Consider the following 20,296-nt stretch of genomic DNA (forward strand, 5'->3'; position numbering starts at 1 on the left):
ATCAGAATAGGCCTTTACAAGTTTTCTAGGGCCAATTACTGTCACATAAAGCAATTAACCATTACACACAAATTTAGAGAAATCCTTTAAAACTTCGGAAATAAATGCAAATAAAGATCTCCTACCTGACTTTTAAATTTCCTTGTTGAGGCTGTCCATCGTAAACTGATAAAATATCAAAATCTTCCTCCAGGGCAAAGATGTGAAATGACAATTGAATCCTGTTTCTCTCACCAGTTATTATTATCCACGTGCAGTTCGCATAGTTTGGATACCCATGTGGAAACCCAGGACTTTCGATTGTACCATTTGGACCTTGTACTAAACCTCCACAATTTTGTCCTATTAAAAAAAAAATTGCATTAAATGTACATTTCCATACAATAATTCACAGCTTTGCTGTTCCTAGAATGTACACAGGAAAACTACAGGTTCAGTAAATAATAAATACTGTATATAGCCAAACATAAATGGTGAAGTAAATATCCAGAGTGTTTTTCATGTACATAATGTACAAAGAGCATTAATAAATCACATACACTGTACAATAATTTGGGCTTTTCTTTTTGTTCCAAGAGTATTATTAAACCTAAAAAATATACATTTCCAGTCATTACAGACAATTTTGATTAACATACTGTACAGCTCACAATATTGTTTTACATTTTTTACCAATATTGGTCAAAGGCTGCAGTGAGCTGACAGGTTAAACTAAGTAACAGAGCAATGGCACAAATACATGGCACATTAGAGTAAATGTTACATCTCACAGTAGTGTCCGTTAGTCACATTACTCCACACAGTAGTACCCCTGATACAGATGTAGCCATGCTCATCTTTGCTGTGATTCAGCAAAGGAATTCATAAAGTGATCGCCGGCTGTGAATAGTGATAGCCTGGACCGCCATGCAGCATGCCGCATCACAGTAAGAGCAGCATGGCTACATCTGTACATTACACCACAGCAGAGCCACTTCTACACATTACACCACACAGCAGAGTCCCTTATACACTTTACCCCAGACAGCAGAGCCCTTATACACATTACACTAGACAGCAGAGCCCTTATACACATTACACCAAACAGCAGAGTCCCTTATACACTTTACACCAGACAGCAGAACCCTTGTAAACATTACACTGGACAGCAGAGCCCTTATACACATTATGCCACACAGCAGAGTCCTTTATATACTTTACGCCAGACATCAGAGCAGTTATACACATTACACTAGACAGCAGAGCTGTAATACAAATTACGCCACACAGCAAAGCTTTTATACACATAGTATTAATCTAGTATTCATCATATACTCTCAGAATCTCTCTTGTATTGTGCTCTCTCCCAGTTTTGTAAAGTAAGAAGTGAATTATTAGCAATGTGATACACCAATTATTTCTTATAAATATCTGTGGTTGGCAACCCAAACTCATGAATACTGGCAACACTGCTTTAACAGGATTTATCTGCAAAAGTCCCATGAAATAGGTAACCACACGTAGCTGTATATATATATATATATATAGATAGATAGATAGATAGATAGATAGATAGATATAGACTGTATGTATATATATATATATATATATATATATATATATAGGTTAGTGTACCCCATATTCTGAACTTGTAGGAAGAAGTCCACCATTAAAAGCTCTCCTATAAACATATAGTTATTAAATATCTTGGAGAGAGGCAGGCCTCACGTCACCTAAGAGGGAGTGGGGTATCTATTCTTACGCAAAATAATAAAGTTGTCTCACAATAAAACAGAGAAGATGAAAACTGTTTATATAACATCTAAAGTGTTCTGTCTTGTTAAATGCTGCATTAGTTCCCTCCACATATACCTTTAATTTACCCTCTCCTAGTCTGTATATTAATTAATGAACCTCCTTGATAGTCTACTTTATGGGGTGTAGTATGGTATGCCAGCGGCCGGTCTCCCAGCGACCAGCATACCGGCACTGGGAGCCCGACCGCCGGCATACCATACAGCGTGGTGAGTGCAAATGAGCCTATTGCAGGCTCGCTGCGCTCGCCACGCTGTGGGCACGGTGGCACACTATGCACGCCACACTATGTATTCTCCCTCCAGGGGGGTCGTGGACCCCCATGAGGGAGAAAATCTGTCAGTATGCCGGCTGTCGGGATTCCGGCGCCGGTATACTGTGTGCCGGGATCCCGACAGTCGGCAACCTGAAGACCACCCTACTTTATGTATATGAAATATTATACCTTAGTCTATGTATAATAATTTTTGTGTCTCATCTTCTCATAGTCTGTACAGTATATCCTTTATTGCCCTTCTTCCTCCTCCTCATCACAGCTCAGTTCCTCCAAGAGTCTCACCAATTGCAGCTGTGAGTCAGAGGAATCCTGAGTTCAGCCTTTCTCCTATGCAGTCAGCTGCAGTACTCTGCCACAGGCATATAGGCAACATCACAATGTCATGGGGTCACGTTCATGATGTTATTGCAAATGGGTACCACATTGGAGCTGGACTCCCGCCGCTGAGTATATAATATTATATAATTTAATATAAGTAATATACATCATAGCAGGTACCCAGAAGATCATGGCAGTGGCAGCAGCAGCCCGTGAAGTAATGCCGCCTCATGCAGCTTGTCAGATCCAATCAGTGGCTGCTACCATGGTAACAGGTCACCGGTTGGCTGAGAGACAGACATTCTCAGGCAACTAGCAGCCTGTTACCATGGTAGCAGCAGCTGATTGGATATGAGCAGCCAGCTTTCCATACCAAAACACTGAGATCTGACATCAGGATCTCTGTGTTTTGGCTCATTTTCATATCTGAGCCTTGCAGGAAGATCTGAGCCAGAACTTGGTCAACTCAGATCCACTAGGTCCGGGAGGGTTTAGATTTCATAAAATACAACTTCTCATCTCTAATTGTGACTAAAGTAGTCCACCCAGCATGGCTGCCTTATCTGATGATCTGTGTAGAATGAAGATGCATGTTTTTTCTAGTGAACTTGTAAGGGCCTTGCCTAGTATTTCTATCTCTCCCATTAGCTGAGAAAAATATCCCAGCTAATCTGGATCCTTTCCAGTTTGCATACAAAGCAAATAGGTTGTTGTATAACGCTGCTATCACTTTGGTTCATTGTGCGGCTACCCATCTAGAATCCACATGTTCTTCTGCGAGAATTTTGTTTGTGGATTACAGTTCAGTGTTTAATACGGTAATACCAACATTGTTAGTGTGTAAATTATCTCAGTTAGGATTAAATCATTTTGTATGCAGATGGATTTGGGATTTTTTGACAAATAGGCCCCAATCTGTTAGATGGCATAATTCTCTGTCTAGCGAGCTTGTAATTAGTATGGGGGTGCCTCAGGGTTGTGTACTGAGTCCCCTTCTGTACTCCCTGTTTACTTACGATTGTATTTCTAAATCAGAGTCAGTTCACATTATTACATTTTCAGACGATATTACAGTTGTAGGTTTAATTAGTAAGAATGATGAGCTAGAATATAGATCTGAGGTCGCTAGGTTAGAGGCTTGGAGTCAAACCAATCATTTAATCTTAATTGTAAAAAAAAAACTGAAGAAATGATTTTAGATTTTAGGAAATCGCATAAGCAGCCCTTTTGTCCTATAGTTGTAAATGATCAGGAAGTGGAGAAGGTTGAGTCTTTTAAGTTCCTGGGTATTAACATCTCCAATGATTTGTCCTGGGGTACTCATACACGATGTGTTGTTAAGAAAGCCCAACAATGCCTGTTTTTATTGAGGAAAATGCGTATGGCGGGAATATGTAAGGAGATTTCAGTTAATTTTTATTCGGCCATTTTAGAAAACGTCCTTACATATAGAATTATGGTATGTTTTGGTACCTGCACTGCCGTAGAACGTAAGTCCCTTCAGAGAGTGGTAAAAACTGCGAGTAGAGTTAATGGAGTTAGTTTGCCCTGTATTGAGGATATATATGAAAAAAGGTTCCTCACTAAGGTGAGAAGTATCTTGGGAGATCTATCTCATCCAAATGTGGGGATGTTTTCTGTGCTGCCATCTAATAGGCATTATCGTTCTATTCTCTGTCGGACTAACCGGTTAAAGGGTAGTTTTTTCCCATCAGCAATAAATATGTTAAACCGGACAAAATCAAGATAATTGGAAGTGTTTTAGTTTGAGAAGTGCTCTTTCTGCTCTTATGGTTTTTGTATATGCTTGCTTTTAGTTTCGTTGATTGTTCATGTCTTTCTTGAATTATTGATAATAAAGTATTATTATTATTATTATTACAGTATGTTTCATCAGTTCGAAGCCTACTGCCCACTGTAATCCTATGTAATCTGCTAAAATTGTCTGCCTTACCTGGATCCTTCATGGGTAGAATAAATAATTCCTGCAAATGATAACCCAAAATGTATTGCTACATCCTTTGTATTATCTCCATGGTCTCTGTATTTCATGTAAGGCCAAACCTCATTATTATTTCTATAGTCTCTATACTCTATTATGTCAATTATTTATATTAAGCGCCTTGAGTCCATTTGGAGAATGATATATATATATATATATATATATATATATATATATATAATTATTATTATTATTATTATTATTATTATTATTATTAACATTGTACAATGTAAAATAACTTCAATTCAAATGGGTCTTGTTTAACTTCTCTTTTTATACATTTTTGTTTCCTTATAAATGTTGAAAAAGAAGTTTTTCCTTTGGCCAGTGATATAGTTAATTTTCTTTAGCAAATTAATGCTAGTACCTCCTCATTTCCATTTTTCCAATACTTTTCCATTGGTTATGCAGCTGAAAATTGACTTCACACTCAAAGTAGTCAGAAGGCTGCCTAAGCAGAAAACTGCTAAGAAGTTTAACTATTTAAATAGGTTTCTGGAGAAAAATCTTCCAATTATTTTAAAAAGGCAAAATAAAATAGAGTTAGGAGCGAGTAGACGGTGAAAACTCTGATTGTTAACCATCTTAAAAAAGCTCTGAAGTTAGCCATATAACCCACTTTATTATTTTGATATAATTGAAATTGAGTAGAGAAAACAAATGACTTATCTGTTCCACTGAATTTTTACAAATACACACTTTGTCAAATAATCTTTCCTGAATTCATTCCACAGAACCAGCATAGTGATTATAATTGTTAAATAATCTTCACTGTCTACTTGTGTGTTATTATTTAGTTATGGGTTCAGTTATAAAATTGCCATCTAGAGTCGCAATAGTCGTGAAACACTGCAAAATCCAGTCCTTGCTTAACAAATGTGAGTTGAGGGCTGTGATCGGCCTAACCTTCAAAACAGCTACTGTCTGGTACTGTGAATAGTTAATTTATGAATGCATATTTGGCACTGAAAGACTTAAGTCCCAGCACAGTGCATCTAATATACAAATGAAATGTGTAACATTTTTTAAAAAATATAAATATGTAAATTAGGGGTGAACGCCAGGACATTTTTCAGGTCTTGTGCTTTGGTTTTGGATCTGGATCTCCTTTGTGCTTTGGATTTGTATTGGTTTTGCCAAAACCGCCCTTGCAGGTTTTAGTTTTGGATCTGGATTTTTTTGAGAAAATCATACAAGCTGCTAAAATAACATAATTTGGGGGTGTTTTTGTCCCTACAGTATTATTAACCTCAATAGCATTCATTCCCACTCATTCCCAGTCAATTCTGAACACAATATTGTTTTTATCCGGTTTAGGGCTTAATTCAGAGTTGATTTGTTAGCAGTTGGGCAAAACTATTTGCACTGTGGGGGGGGGGGCAGATATAACATGTGCAGAGAGAGCAAGATCTGGGTTGGGTGTGTTCGAACTGAAATCTAGATTGCAGTGTAAAAATAAAGCAGCCAGTATTTACCCTGCACAGAAACAAAATAACCCACCCAAATCAAATATAACTCTCTCTGCTAATGTTATATCTTCCACACCTGCAGTGCACATAGGGGTTCATTCCAAGTTGATCGTAGCTGTGCTAAATTTAGCAAAGCTACAATCATCTTCCCAGACATGCGGGAGGACGCCCAGCACAGGGCTAGTCCTCCCCTCATGTCAGGCCACTCCCCCCTCCCGCACAAGTACAAAAGCATTGCACAAAAGCATTGCACAATGGCGATGCTTTTGTACTTGAAGAGTAACTTCCATCCAGTGACCCGGGGCAGTGACCCGGTAGTTACTCGTCGCTGCCCCTGGTCGCAGCATCTGCATGCTGCCCCCTCCCGCCCAGCGAATGCCTCTGCCTGTCAATCAGGGAGAGACGATCGCTAGGTAACGACGACCTTCGGCCACTTGGCATGTGCCAGCGCATGCGCAGTTCCGACCCAATCATTGTGCTTCAAACAACTGCAGCGTGCGATCAGGTCAGAATGACCCACATGGTTTTGCCCAACTCCTAACAAATTTGCTGTTGCAATCAACTTTAAATTACCCCCTTATGCCAAAAGGCAGCACTGAGGTAGCTGGATGACTAAGCTAAGCAACAGCAGTGGGCAGCAAACACGTGACAGTTAACAATACATTTTTAAATGCTGTAATCATCTGTTAAAATTATTTTCAAATTAGGATCAAGTTATTCTGTTCCTCAAAGATATCTTTGACATGGAGAAGATTTGCTAATCATCTGTTAAAAAATATTTTCAAATTAGGATTAATTTCTGTTCCTCAAAGATATCTTTGACAGGCAAAAGTTTAGTTATATTAATTTAATTAAAATGTATTTAATTTATTATTATTATTATTAGTAATATTAATTTAAATTAATCACAATGTGGTGATAAGAATAATTATGAAAATAGGACAATAAATTAGAACATGAGAATATGAGCTACGGACACAGCACCCTGAAATGGATGGAGCACGCCTGGATGTATACTGGGAGGATACAGCACAAAATATTAAAAAAAGTTGACTGTTATTTTGGGTGAACTGACAGAACACCCCTAGATGGACATAGCAGCTACAGTCCCTGGATGTATACTCGGATGACACAGCACAACATATTCTTTTAAATAAAAATATATATATTATTTTTTACATTTCACACCAGCAGATACAATGTCACGCAAATAAGTCAGAAATATATATTATTACACACTGCGGTTTAGTTCACCAACAGCATTGCACAATACGGGTATGAGTAGGAAATAATATACTGCAGTCTGACCGACAGTGTCACAGTACTTATGAAAATAAATAAAAAATGTATTTATTTATTACAAGTTATTTATATAGTACACACATATTCTGCAGTGCTGTACAGAGAATATTTGCCCATTCACATCAGTCCCTGCCCCAGTGGAGCTTACAATCTATATTCCCTATCATATGTACACACACACTCACGCTAGGGTTAGTTTTTGTTGGGATACAATTAACCTACCAGTATATCTTTGGATTGTGGGAGGAAACCGGAGTACCCAGAGGAAACCCACACAAGTACAGGGAGAATATAAAACTCCGCACAGTTAGGGCCATGGTGGGAATCGAACCCATGACCTCAGTGCTGTGAGGCAGTAATGCTAACCATTACACCATCCGTACTGCCCTAAAAATTGTTTAGTACACTGGGGTATAGCACAAACAAAAAAAATATTTTTTTTACAATTATAATTTTAGTCTTTTTGTTTTTAGCTTTTATTATTTTAATTTTACACTGGGTGGAGCCCCTGGATGAATGGACAGATCTCCTTTTTCAGATACAGCAGACAGAAAGAACATCACTTTCAGGTGCAGCAGACAGAGAGAGCACCCCTTTTTTCAGATACAGCAGAGAGAGCACCCCTTTCAGGTGCAGCAGACAGAGAGAGCACCCCTTTTATCAGATACAGCAGACATAGAGAGCACCCCTTTTTCAGATAAAGCAGACAGAGAGAGCACCCCTTTTTCAGATACAGTAGAGAGAGCACCTCTTTTTAAGATACAGCAGACATAGAGAGCACCCCTCTTTCAAATACAGCTGACACAGAGAGCACCCCTTTCAGATACAGCAGACATAGATAGCACCCCTTTTCATAAAAAGCAGACAGAGAAAGCACCCCTTTCAGACAGGCCTGGTGCTGACTGCTCAGCAAGGTCCTGCAAAGCAGGGAGGCTCTGAGTCAGAGAGGCGCTCTCCCTCCTCTGCGACCTTGCTCTGATGTGCGCTGTTGATGCCAGCTGCCAGCGCCTGTCACTCTGACAGGCATCTGCGCCACCAGCAGCATGAACAGCGGCTCCCCTCTCCCTGCCTCCTCACTGATGGAGCCACACTGTCCCATCTGTTGCTGCTGGCTGCCACTGCTGACAGCACCTGTAACACCATAGGCAGCACCGGCAGCCAGCAGCATGAAGTGATGTGCTGCAGATATATGACATGTGCCGCCTGCCTGCCCCAGAAGACCACCGCATGCAGGGATGATTGGGGGGTGTACCCAGAACCCTTCCAGGCCCGGGCCGGCACTACGCATATGCCGCGAGACTGATGAGGGTGCACCGCGCTGCAGTCAGTAGTCTCCCACTAATCTCCCAGTCCCAGCAGCCGGACTCCACGCCTGCCCTACACCGCTGCCGGACCCTGCTGCCTCCTCTCCCTTGGTACACTGCTGTGAGTGAAGTAAGTTTGGGTTAGAGGAGCTGGGCTGTGAGCATGGGAGAGGGTAGGGGGAAGGTGAATGTCAATGTCCTGTTGTACAGCTGGGAGCGGTGGCTGGCTGACCCATTACCCTATGCACAAACACATAAGGGCAGAGTGGGAGAAGGGACCTTCTGACGTCACTAGGGGAGGAGACGTCACTAGGGGAGGAGCTACAGCCGAACAGGGTACCCAAAAAGTACCCTCGCGGGCTCGCTTCGCTCACCACGCTTTGAGCTCGGTGGCTCACTCCGCTCGCCACCTGATTACTAAAGGTAAATAGTTGGTGGCATGGATAGAGGAACTATCCCGCTGGCCTAGCTCCTCCCCTTTTGTGTCATGGTTCCTCCCCCTGATGGAAAAGGTCCCTTAGGCCACTTGAATCTAGCATCAAGTATAAGGGCTGTTACGCCATTGTGTTACGAGTTGGTTTGTAATAGATCAGCGTGCCACCATTTCCATTTGCTGCTACATGTCCCCGCAGATACCAGATACCTTGCTGGTATCTGCGGAGGTCACCCAGCGGGAGAGATCCACTGTGCGCTGGACCTAGCTACTTACATAAAAATATACACACAAACTCATACAGAACCCCTTCCATGAAAATCCTGCGTTTGCCCCTGCAAAGCTCTGGCTCCCGTGTGGGCTGCTCTGAATCAAAGGGATAGCCGCGGTGCACAGAATCCCACGTGTGATAGGCTGCTGCCTCTTCCTGAACAAGAGAGGAGGCACTGCTTATACTGCACATATCTGGTAGGTGAGAGTCAAGGGGGCTCTCTATAACTTATAGTCTGTATATGTACAATATGTTTAATACACACTTGAATTTAGAGTATTATATTTATTCAAATAAAGCTATTTTTTTAGGCCCCTGCCCTCATTCTCCCTGTAACTCCATCCTGAGTACCCTGAGTACCACTGCCCTCACCCTCCCTGTAACTCCCGCTCAGCATCCCTGCCCTCACTCTCTCTGTAACTCCCCCCTCAGCATCCCTGCCTTCACTCTCCCTGTAACCACCCTTCAGTGTCCCTGCCCTCACCCTCACTGTAATTCCCTGTCACTGCCCCTGCCTTCATTCTTCTTGTAACTCACTGTCAGTGCCCGTGCCGTCATTCTTCCTGTAAATCCCTGTCAGCGTCCCTGCCCTCATCTTCATTGTATCTCCCCCTCTTTTATGACGCATGCTGACCCTTTATGAGTTAAGGGAGGGAGGGCACAATTTTATAGTTTGCAGGAGGGCGCTGAACACCCTAGCACCAGCCCTGCTTTCAGATACAGTAGAGAGAGCATGCCAGACAACACAGTACTGAGATGTACACATCCATCCAGTACACTCTCCACAGCCGATCACCGGGGACTTATATAGAATCCAAAACCCACAAGAATCCGACAGCAGGAAGATGACATTCGGCCTCGCTTTGGGATCAGAATAAGGCAGGAAGTCCTGACCCGGACTCGGATCCCGGCTCGGATCTCAAAGTTCAGGTGGGTTCAGTTCCCTGAGAACAGAGCCAACTCATCTCTAATATAAATGCATTTTTAAAAATACAGTCACTTATACCAAAATGAATTCACTCTGGTGATGTCCACTCTGGTTCCCTACTTCCCTTCAGTTTTTACCATGCTGTGGTGTGTAAGGGTTCCCCATCCCTGTAATTCCAGTGGCCCCTGACCAAAGCAAAGACATGAAGCCACTGCACCATATCCCCAGCTGGTAGTGCATTGGTGGTGGACAGGCTTGCAATGGAGCCTGTTGGATTCAAGTGAATCCATTAGATGCATTAAGTACTGGGAGGCCTGGGAAGAAAGTGGACACACTGAAGCATGGGTCACTCTGGTAGCACCTGGCAGACTGCTACCACAGAATCTGTCCACCCGTATTCTGGAGCCAATTTTGGCATAGAGGAGGAAGCTTGTCAAAGGAGCAGGTACCCTGAAAGTAATTGGGCAGTAGATTTAAAGATAATATCTGCCAGGACTGACTTATTGTCACCTGTACATATAGGGATCTAAGCCTCCCCCTTACTATAATGGCATGTACAATGGTAGAACCCCCTTCCACAGTGTTACAAATGTGTCCTCATACATCTTTGCTGCAGTTGTGCCAAATAGCACCTCTCATCTCCCCAGGTCCTGTGATACTCTGCTAGCATTGGGCATCTTTTTGCTTCTCTTTTGCTAAAAATGCATCTTAGTTGCAAGGCAATGTGACTAGGATGAACCAGGAAACTGTGCTGATTAATATCATATGCAACAATTGTATATATGTGTGCGACTGAGTCTCTGAATCTGCATACACAGTGCTAAGATGCAGCAGCCATGGCTTTTTTTCCATGTCAAGCTCCTTTGTGCTTTATATACAGTCCCAGTCACATACAGATATACTGTATACTATGTACAGTAGACAAAAGTGATTGGACCCCCCCCCCACACACACACACACACACACACACACACACGCACATATAAGGTATAAAACAGGTAGAGGGTCACTGATTAGATAATTTGCTAAAGAAATGGCTTGCCGGAAGGAGCTAGCCAAGTTTCACATATCAAAATAATCAGCACGTGTGTCTTAGTCACAACGCTTTGCAACTAAGATGCATTTTTTTTTTCAAAAAGAGACACCCCAGCTAGCAGAGTTAAATGGCAACTGTCTGCTCACTTACGTCAGGCATCTTCCACTGTGGCACACTTAGGATGGATATATGAGGAGACACTCTAAAATGTGTGCAAATGTTAAAGGTGATTCACTAACATGATATGCAAAACATGTAACTCAAGCTGGATTGGTTAATGATGGCTGAAGTACTACCTTCCATCGTTTTTCTATGAACAATATTACAAAGAGCAAGAGCTGCATATAAAGTGTGTACCATCTTGTAGTCCTGAGTGTATACTCACAACCACATAATGATGTGCAACAATGCTGATAATGGCTGGAAATGAACAATGAAAACTACACTTTCTGTAGGAATATGCGCTATGCACATCATTTGCTATAATCCTGTGACCTACAGATAAGAACTAACACTATAATCCTTTTATTTGCTGTTAATGAATCAACATTCTGCAAGCTACCATGCAAACCTGATCCTAAGAAAGTGATCAGGAGAAACCAGCCACAGTCGCAAGCAAGATGTGTTGCATCAGCAGTACCAAATGCCTAGATATTCCAGGCATTAGTGAAGAAGCCTAGTGGTGGCAACAACTACACTCCAAAAACTAGTGCACAGATAATGCTTGCACTCAGTAAGTGTGTAGGTGTTGAGTGGCACCAGTAAGAGTGGTCAGTAATAGTGTATTTGTGATTAGGAACCCCTGGACAAATTGGCAAATGTACTAAATACAACAATAATAGGTGGCATAGTAAGCCAATATAGGCCCTCATTCCGAGTTGTTCGCTCACTAGCCGCTTTTCGCAGCAGAGCACATGCTAAGCCGCCGCCCTCTGGGAGTGAATCTTAGCTTAGCTGAATTGCGAACAAAGTATTCGCAATATTGCGAAAAGACTTTTCTTTGCAGTTTCTGAGTAGCTCGAGACTTACTCTTCCAGTGCGATCAGTTCAGTGCTTGTCGTTCCTGGTTTGACGTCACAAACACACCCAGCGTTCGCCCAGACACTCCCCCGTTTCTCCAGCCACTCCCGCGTTTTTCCCAGATCGGCAGCGTTTTTTCACACACACCCATAAAACGGTCAGTTTCCGCCCAGTAACACCCACTTCCTGTCAATCACACTCCGATCACCAGAACGAAGAAAAAACCTTGTAATGCCGTGAGTAAAATACCAAACTTCTTAGAAAATTTACTTGACGCAGCCGCAGTGCGAACATTGCGCATGCGCAGTTAGCGGAAAATCTCACCGATGCGAAGAAAAATAACGAGCGAACAACTCGGAATGAGGGCCATAGTTGCAAAGCCTTTTGCTATATCAGAGTAGCCATCAACTTTTCTTTGCTAAAGTACATTAAGTAGATCTAGTAGATAAAGTAGATATAATTGCAATATTAGATCCCATATTCCTTATTAGCATAAAATCTCTATTTCTTCCTATTGCTATATTACATCTATTTCTTTCTATTGTAATATTACATCTGGTGAGTTCAGACATTGCACCCCGCTTCTGGGGTGGCGAGTGCTGTGGTTTTATATTTGTTTGTATATTGCAGGGTTAATCTTTGGTTAACTCTTATTAACTGTGGCCACAAGCTTTTTCATGCACCCCTATGTAAACTCAATTGTTCTAAACCTGTATCAGCTGTTCCTTAGTGATTTATTAGCCAGTGTCAGGTGACTAGTGTACCTATAAAAGCCATAAGGTATGTGGCAGATACACATTAAACCTAGTGGGCATATTTGCAGTTATATTGTGTGTGATACAGTTGCCAGGTTTTAATTTTTAAGACTCTGTGATAGTGTAGGATCTGCAAGAAGGTGGGGTACCTTGGCGAGCGGTTTGCAGGCTTTTGTACATTGGCCAATTCACTAACTAAACCCCCATCATTTATTTATTGATGTTGTGAGGATAAGTGAGCTTGCTATGGTGAGTGCTGAATTTTCTGTTTGTATATATTTAAGTAGGTGGCCATGGGCTACATGCACCCCACCCTATGAGTGGTGAGTGCAGACATTGCACCCCACTTCTGTGGTGGCGAGTGCTGTGGTTTTATATTTGTTTGTATATATATATATATATATATATATATTATCAGCATACTTAGCAGGAAGCACTCACCAGACTTGCTTGTAGAAAAAGTTGCTTTTAATATGGACTCACATAGTCACAGATAGAGATCGACATTTCGGTCCTGCCATGGACCTTTTTCAAGACCAAGTCATACAGATCTCAGTGACTGTATGACTTGGTCTTAAAAAAGGTCCTTGCCAGAACCGAAACGTCGACCTCTATCTGTGACTATGTGAGTCTATATTAAAAGCAACTTTCTCTACAAGCAAGTCTGGTGAGTGCTTCCTGCTAAGTATGCTGAATATTAATGGGACTTTGTTTTCAACTAGAAACATTGATAGTTTGATAATCTTGTGGAGGTGATCTTGTTTGTTTCATGATGCTGTCTTGCGAAAAACCACTAGAGGATCGAAACATCGACCACTATCAGAATGTATCTGTGAATTACCTGCTGTTTTTTGCTTATATGTGGTGACTGCCTATACATTTGTACATTATATATATAAGAAACTCCAAGGTCCGGCACTCACATCCACCATAACCAAACTGTAGCCAGTGCCCTCACAAACAAAGTCATGTAAATACCAAAAGGTGCGGAACTCGGCATAATAACCACATGAGGCTGAACCTTGCTTCATGTGGTTATTATGCCGAGTGCCACACCTTTGGGTATATATATATATACACACTGTATGCATACACATATATATATACCATATATATGTGTGTATATATATATATATATATATATATATATATACCCTGTATATATGTATATATATATATACTGTATACACTATATATATATATATATATATATATATATACATACATATACTGTATACACTATATATATATATATATATATATATATATATATAGAAAATGTTCTGTTCCACCCATTCTTCGCATGGGACTTTCTGAATTGCACTGTTGTAAATATAAATGAGTGTTAAAAATTTGGTACATCTATAGAGATTTAAATTTGAGACATCTTAATGTAAGTAAATATTAATCCATAGTTCTTGGTGTTACCCGATGAGCACCCGTAACAGATACGGTAGAAAGTGACAGGACCATTTTTGTAGTTTATTAAATTCTAGACACTGGAGGTGCAACCCAAATTTTCACCAGATTGTCCATTTGGGCCATATCGTTCACACAACACATTCCATGCATCGGTAATGACATCATTATGTCAACCCACTTTTCATCCCCTTAGGAGAGGTTTATTAAAATTCTAATTATATAGGTTTCCTATTTCCCACATGCAGAATACTCGTGTTAAATTTCATCTTCCTAACATATCGGGAAGTAAGAGAATTAGTGATGAGTAAGTGAGTGAGTGATTGAGTGAGGGCTTTCGTATTTATGTAGTTTATTAAATTCTTCACATTGGAGGTGCAATCCAAACTTTGATCCAATTTTCGATTTGGTTATTATCGTTCCTGCAACGCAAGCCATCCACCGGTAATGACAGCATTATGTCAACCACCTTTTCATCCCCTTAGGGGAGGTTTATTAAAATTCTGATTATATATTTTTCCTATATCCCACCTGTAGAATTCCTATGTTAAATTTCATCTACCTGACATATCGGGAAGTAAGATAATTAGTGATGAATCAGTGAGTGAGAGAGTAAGGGAGGGCTTTCGCATGTTTGTAGTTTTTTTAATTTTACACACTAGAGTTGCAATCCAAATTTTGATCCAATTGTTTATTTAGGTGCTATCGTTCCCGCAATACAATCCACACATCAGTAATAATGTAATTATGTCCCCACCCTTTTCATCCCCTTAGGGGAGGTTTATTACAATTCTAATTACATAGGTATTCAGGCATCTGAATAAGTGGTTAAAAATTGTTTACCTAGAAGTTTAATTCTCCAATGTAAAAATGAGCTGTAGTCATACACATTTGTAAATATATATCCCTATAAGCCAACTCACCATTTCACACATATACTGTACTATTATATACGACCAGCAGAGGTTAAAGTGAGCCGGAACGGGGCAGAACTGTGTTCCGTCAGTTCCAATTGGAGAAGGAATGCAGTACCGCCTCTTCCGGCTCACTTAACCAAGAATGTGAGCCCAGAGCCACATGGGGTTTGCCGGGCACCCTCTGAGGTTGTGTTACCAGCAGACACTGGCACCTTCCCCTTAGCAGCAGCCAGAGTGCACTGCTGAGCTCCAGCTCCCACTGTGTGCGACTGTGCATGGGTGTGTGGCGCTATGGGAGAGACGTCATGACATCTCTCCCATAAATCCAAGGAGCGGGTGGCCAGGTGGAGGTCAGCAGTCTGGAAGCAGGAGCAGGGCTCTTGAGTATTGAGTGGGTTTTTTTTGTTTGTGTTTTGTGTGTGTGTGAAGCGGCACTACTAGGGGTCAGCTTCTACTGGTGGCAGCTGTACTGGGGGCATAACTACAGGGGGCATCTGTACAGGAGGCATAACTACAGGGGGCATCTGTACTGGGGGCAGCTTCTACTAGTGGCAGCTGTACTGGGGGCATAACTACAGGGGGCATCTGTACTGAGGGCATAACTACAGGGGACAGCTTCTACTGGGAGCATAACTACAGGGGGCTTCTGTACTGGGGGGCAGATTCTACTGGGGGCATCACTACAGTGGGCATCTATATTGGGGGCAGCTTCTACTGAGGGCATCTGTACTGGGGGCAGCTCTACAGGGGGCAGCTTATTCTGGTGGCAGCTGTACTGGCGGCATAACTACAGGGGGCATCTGTAATCGGGGGCATAACTACAGGAGGCCTCTGTACTGGGGGCAGCTTCTACTGGTGGCAGTTGTATTGGGGCATAACTACAGGGGGTATCTGTACTGGCGGCAGCTGTACAGGGGGCACCTCTATATCATTTAAATTGGGGATACTGTTGGGTGACCATGTCCCTTTCTTGTTTGAGACCACACCCCTTCTTGTGATGTGCATCTATGGCGTTCACAATCCCTTTAGGGCTGGGGTGGGGGAGTGAGTTCCACCACCTCTCCAAGACCACTTTAAGCACAGACAAGCAGATATATATTTCGCACTTTTCAGCACTCACTACTGATCCCAGATGTAACAAATGATTCTACGTATTAAGAATTCAAAGAATCTCAAACATGGCACATATTACACCGATATGCTCTCTGCGGGATGCGGTCGTTATGTCAACACAGCTAAGGTCAACAGTCATTAGGTCGACCACTGAAGGTCAGCATGGTCAATAGGTCGACATGGTCATTAGCTCAACATGTACTATGTCGACAGGTCAAAAGGTTGACATGAGTTTTTTTAAAAATAATTTTTTGGATTTTTCCATACTTGACGATCCACGCGGACTACGACTGGAACGGTAACCTGTGCCGAGCGAAGCGAGTTACCTTGCCAAAAGCATGGTGAGCAAAGTGAGCCATGCGAGGGGACACAGTGCACTAATTGGGGTTCCCCCTCAATTTACGAAGAAAACGACATCAAAAAAGTCCAAAAATTCATGTCGACCTTTTCACCTGTTGACCTAGTACATGTCGACTTAATGCCCATGTCGACCTAGTGCATGTCGACATAATGTCCATGTCAACCTTCAGTGGTCGACCTAATGACTGTCGACCCAAGTTGAGTTGACCCAACGACCCGTACCCGCTCTCTGCTGTATAAGAAACAGAGCTAAGACAGCATTCTTAAAAGGATTTTTGGACCAACATGTCTTGATGTTGATCAGCAATATATTCTAAAAACAAAATGTTTGCAATTAGATCCTTTGCAAATAAACACCACAGAAGCATATTTTTAGAATGTTTGCTATTTTATCTTATTGAGTCCTTACTATTTACATAATCTTGCTAAGTTTTCAGTAAAGTTATCATTCAGGTATCACATAAATAAATCAGACTTTTCATAAGAACATACTTCTAAAATAGCAATGGATATGTAATGAATGACTTTAATATAACGTTCACCAGAAAAATGTATTTTACTGATGTTTATCGTTAGCAAAAGGTTATTTGGAGAATTCAAGCTAAGTAGTTGACTTAATCTCTGCAGCGCTTTGCACTCCATGAGACATAGATAAGAATGAATGAATGCTTTGTTATGAAAATACTATAAGCAAGAGAATTAAGTTGCTAACTATTTACTGTGCTTACATCTAGAAATACCAATGGTATCACCGCAGATTTGTAATAAAAAAAAGTTCTTATGGTTTCAGTTATCATTTCAGTGAATGCGTCTCAACAAAACTGGAACTCACTATTATTTTTGTAATATTTTAGTAAAGACTTAAAGGAGTTTTCTGCTCAAAAATATACCAACATGTCAACATTTATATACTGTAGACTGTTTTTAAACATTACAAAGTAATGAAATATAAGGTAATTGCTGAAAGGTTTCAGGTATAGCGGCCTTCTGATTACTATTCAAGCAACATATATATATATTAACTGCACATAGGCTAAGTCTCTCACTTCATTTAAATAAAATGTAATAAATCATCCTTGTTTGATGTATGATGCCGCCAATTCCTAGAAGCCGATCCGTGAGTATATATAAATTCTTTACTAATAAGCACTGAGCACTGGATAAAAAAATTGTAAAAAAAGACACTGGATTCTATTGGAGTCTCGCCACATCATACACACATCTGTAGATAGAGAGATAGATAGAGAGATAGATAGATAGATAGATAGATAGAGCATGGGGTGCAGCACTCCAGACCAAAAGAAATCTCTGGACAGCTTAAAGTACCATTACAACGTTTCAATGCCTCTTTATTGTTGCAGCATTTTCATCAGGATTCACCACTCACTTTATCCAGAGGAAAAAAAAAAAATCAGGAAAGACATTTAGTAGAAGGGTTTATTGGGAAAGAAAGGAATAATCCATAATCGTACACTGTGACTGCGGCAGCAGCTCGACGTCCATTTCAACCAATTGCTGTTTGTTTTCCTCAGATTCAATCAAATCCATTCACTTTGGACTGGCTTGGTTTTCAGGAAATCTACCCACACATCTCTACTTTATGTGTTTGTTACTGGCTTAATGCAAGTAAGCATACATGTAAGAGTCTTCACAGTTTGAATTATCCATCACATTTTGAGTGCCATAGAATGGAATTTGGGCAGTGTGATCTCTGGATGGGACTATTTCACCTCTGTCCCTGAGTGGCCTCTACATGGGTTGAAAGTTAGGCAACTATTGTATTTTATTTCCTAGTTTATATACATGGACTGCACTATTGTAAAAGGTTGGAAATCATGATACCATCACGAGATTTACACATGTTGTTGGGAATCTAGAGAGCATGTGAGATTATTCTTTACTTTTAATTTGAATTTCATATAGTTTCGAAAGCTTTAAACCTGATCACCATTAAAACATGTGGTAGAAATGTCCACTGAAGTGACAATTATGTCTTAAACTTACAAACCTCATATACTTTGCCTTATTGAAGCTCTAGCAGAGTATACATTGTCTAGAAATGTATATTTCTGATCCCGTTAAACATAACTATAATGAACCTCGATGGATAAACTATAATTATATAGGTCACATTATAGCTTGTTAGGATCTTTGATATAACATCTTACCTTTGTATTTGAATAAGCAGGAAAGTACTATTTGACAATAAGTTAAATCTGTTAATATTGCTAAACCAGCCCCAAAAAATTAATTCCAATGACTTATTGTTTCAAAAATAGTGTTTAGAAGAGGCACACACAGTTATTACATGTCTGGCTTTATAATGCCTTATATCTTGAAATTTTGCTCTATTTAGTCATGCAGCTAGTCTCTTTAGCAAGTAGCCGACACAACCAGTTAATTCATAATAATGCTAAGAATTAAATTAATGAAGCATAGAAAAAAGATATAAGATAGAAAAGCAAATATACATAACAGTATTTCTTTAGATGATGTCTCTTTAAGGTTAGTTAGAAAGATATACGTACATACGTGTCCTTGAACAAATTATTCAAATACAGTAAACCTATTATGCAGCAGAGGTATTACTTCATTTCTTGATGACATCTTTAGAAAAAATGCATGTAATCAAACAATTAAATGCAATAAAATATTTAGCGTATATGTTTGCAATCTCTTGAAAGAGTATTGCCTTACAAATGGCCTTTACCAATGAATCGTTAAAATAACTGCACATGTTCTGGATAAACACCCCATGGTTACATGATAATTATTCAGTTTATAACTCTAAAGAACAGCTATAAAATTAAGAAAAATGAGCGTCACATAGTAGATGGAGTAAAAATAATTAAATGGATAAATTACTAGGAGTAAACAGGCAAAGTATTTGAGTGTTTGAATGGGCATTGTTGGTTCCAGTGGGCATTGTTGGTTCAATTATCAAGGAGTGGGAGCTACAGCAAAAAAGCTCTGATTAAGAGTTGCACACATGTTGTGAGCTGCATGGGCAAATTAGAGCAATGATGGAGTAGTACTAATCTTGTTTGCACTTCAGTGATAGATGAAATGGCATTAGTGGTTGGCAATGTGGCAGCAACAGCACGAGCACACGGAAGAAGTTGGAAATTTGAGATGAACAAACATCATCTAACTAACGTGAACAATCTGGAGCACATCTTCCTAGAAAATTGGTCAAATTCCCGTACAGTGTGCAAAGCTTACCGCAAAATACTAAGTGATGTTATTGCTGCAAAATGTGACTAAAGTATATCAAACATTAAAGTTTGTCAATAAAATATTAATGTAAAAGGTTTTTCATAAGATGTTTTTGTAACATAAAATATAATTTAAAAAAGTTTTAAATGTTAATAATATTATATAAAATACATAAGAAAACTTTATTTAGTGTGCAACTTTTTTTCTGTAAATTAATAACAATGAAAGTTTTGAAGACTTTTGCAAGGTATTTTAAAATGTGTATAAGTTGGCATTTTACTGTATGTATGTAGTGGGTTTATGATATGAATATCAACTGTAACCCCAAGAAATTGGAAATTTTCTAAAAGGAGTAAGTGGAT

General features: G+C 40.3%; 1 protein-coding gene across 1 annotated transcript in view; it reads right to left on the reverse strand.

The window, feature by feature from the left end:
- CSMD1 (CUB and Sushi multiple domains 1) overlaps window positions 1–20,296 on the reverse strand; it is a 2,470,978-nt gene that overhangs the window by 2,025,374 nt on the left and 425,308 nt on the right. The window contains 1 exon segment of the mRNA XM_063916678.1: window positions 126–342. Coding sequence (XP_063772748.1) covers window positions 126–342 — 217 coding nt within the window.

This window comes from Pseudophryne corroboree, chromosome 4 (genome assembly GCF_028390025.1).
Source record: "Pseudophryne corroboree isolate aPseCor3 chromosome 4, aPseCor3.hap2, whole genome shotgun sequence".
Taxonomy (NCBI): domain Eukaryota; kingdom Metazoa; phylum Chordata; class Amphibia; order Anura; family Myobatrachidae; genus Pseudophryne; species Pseudophryne corroboree.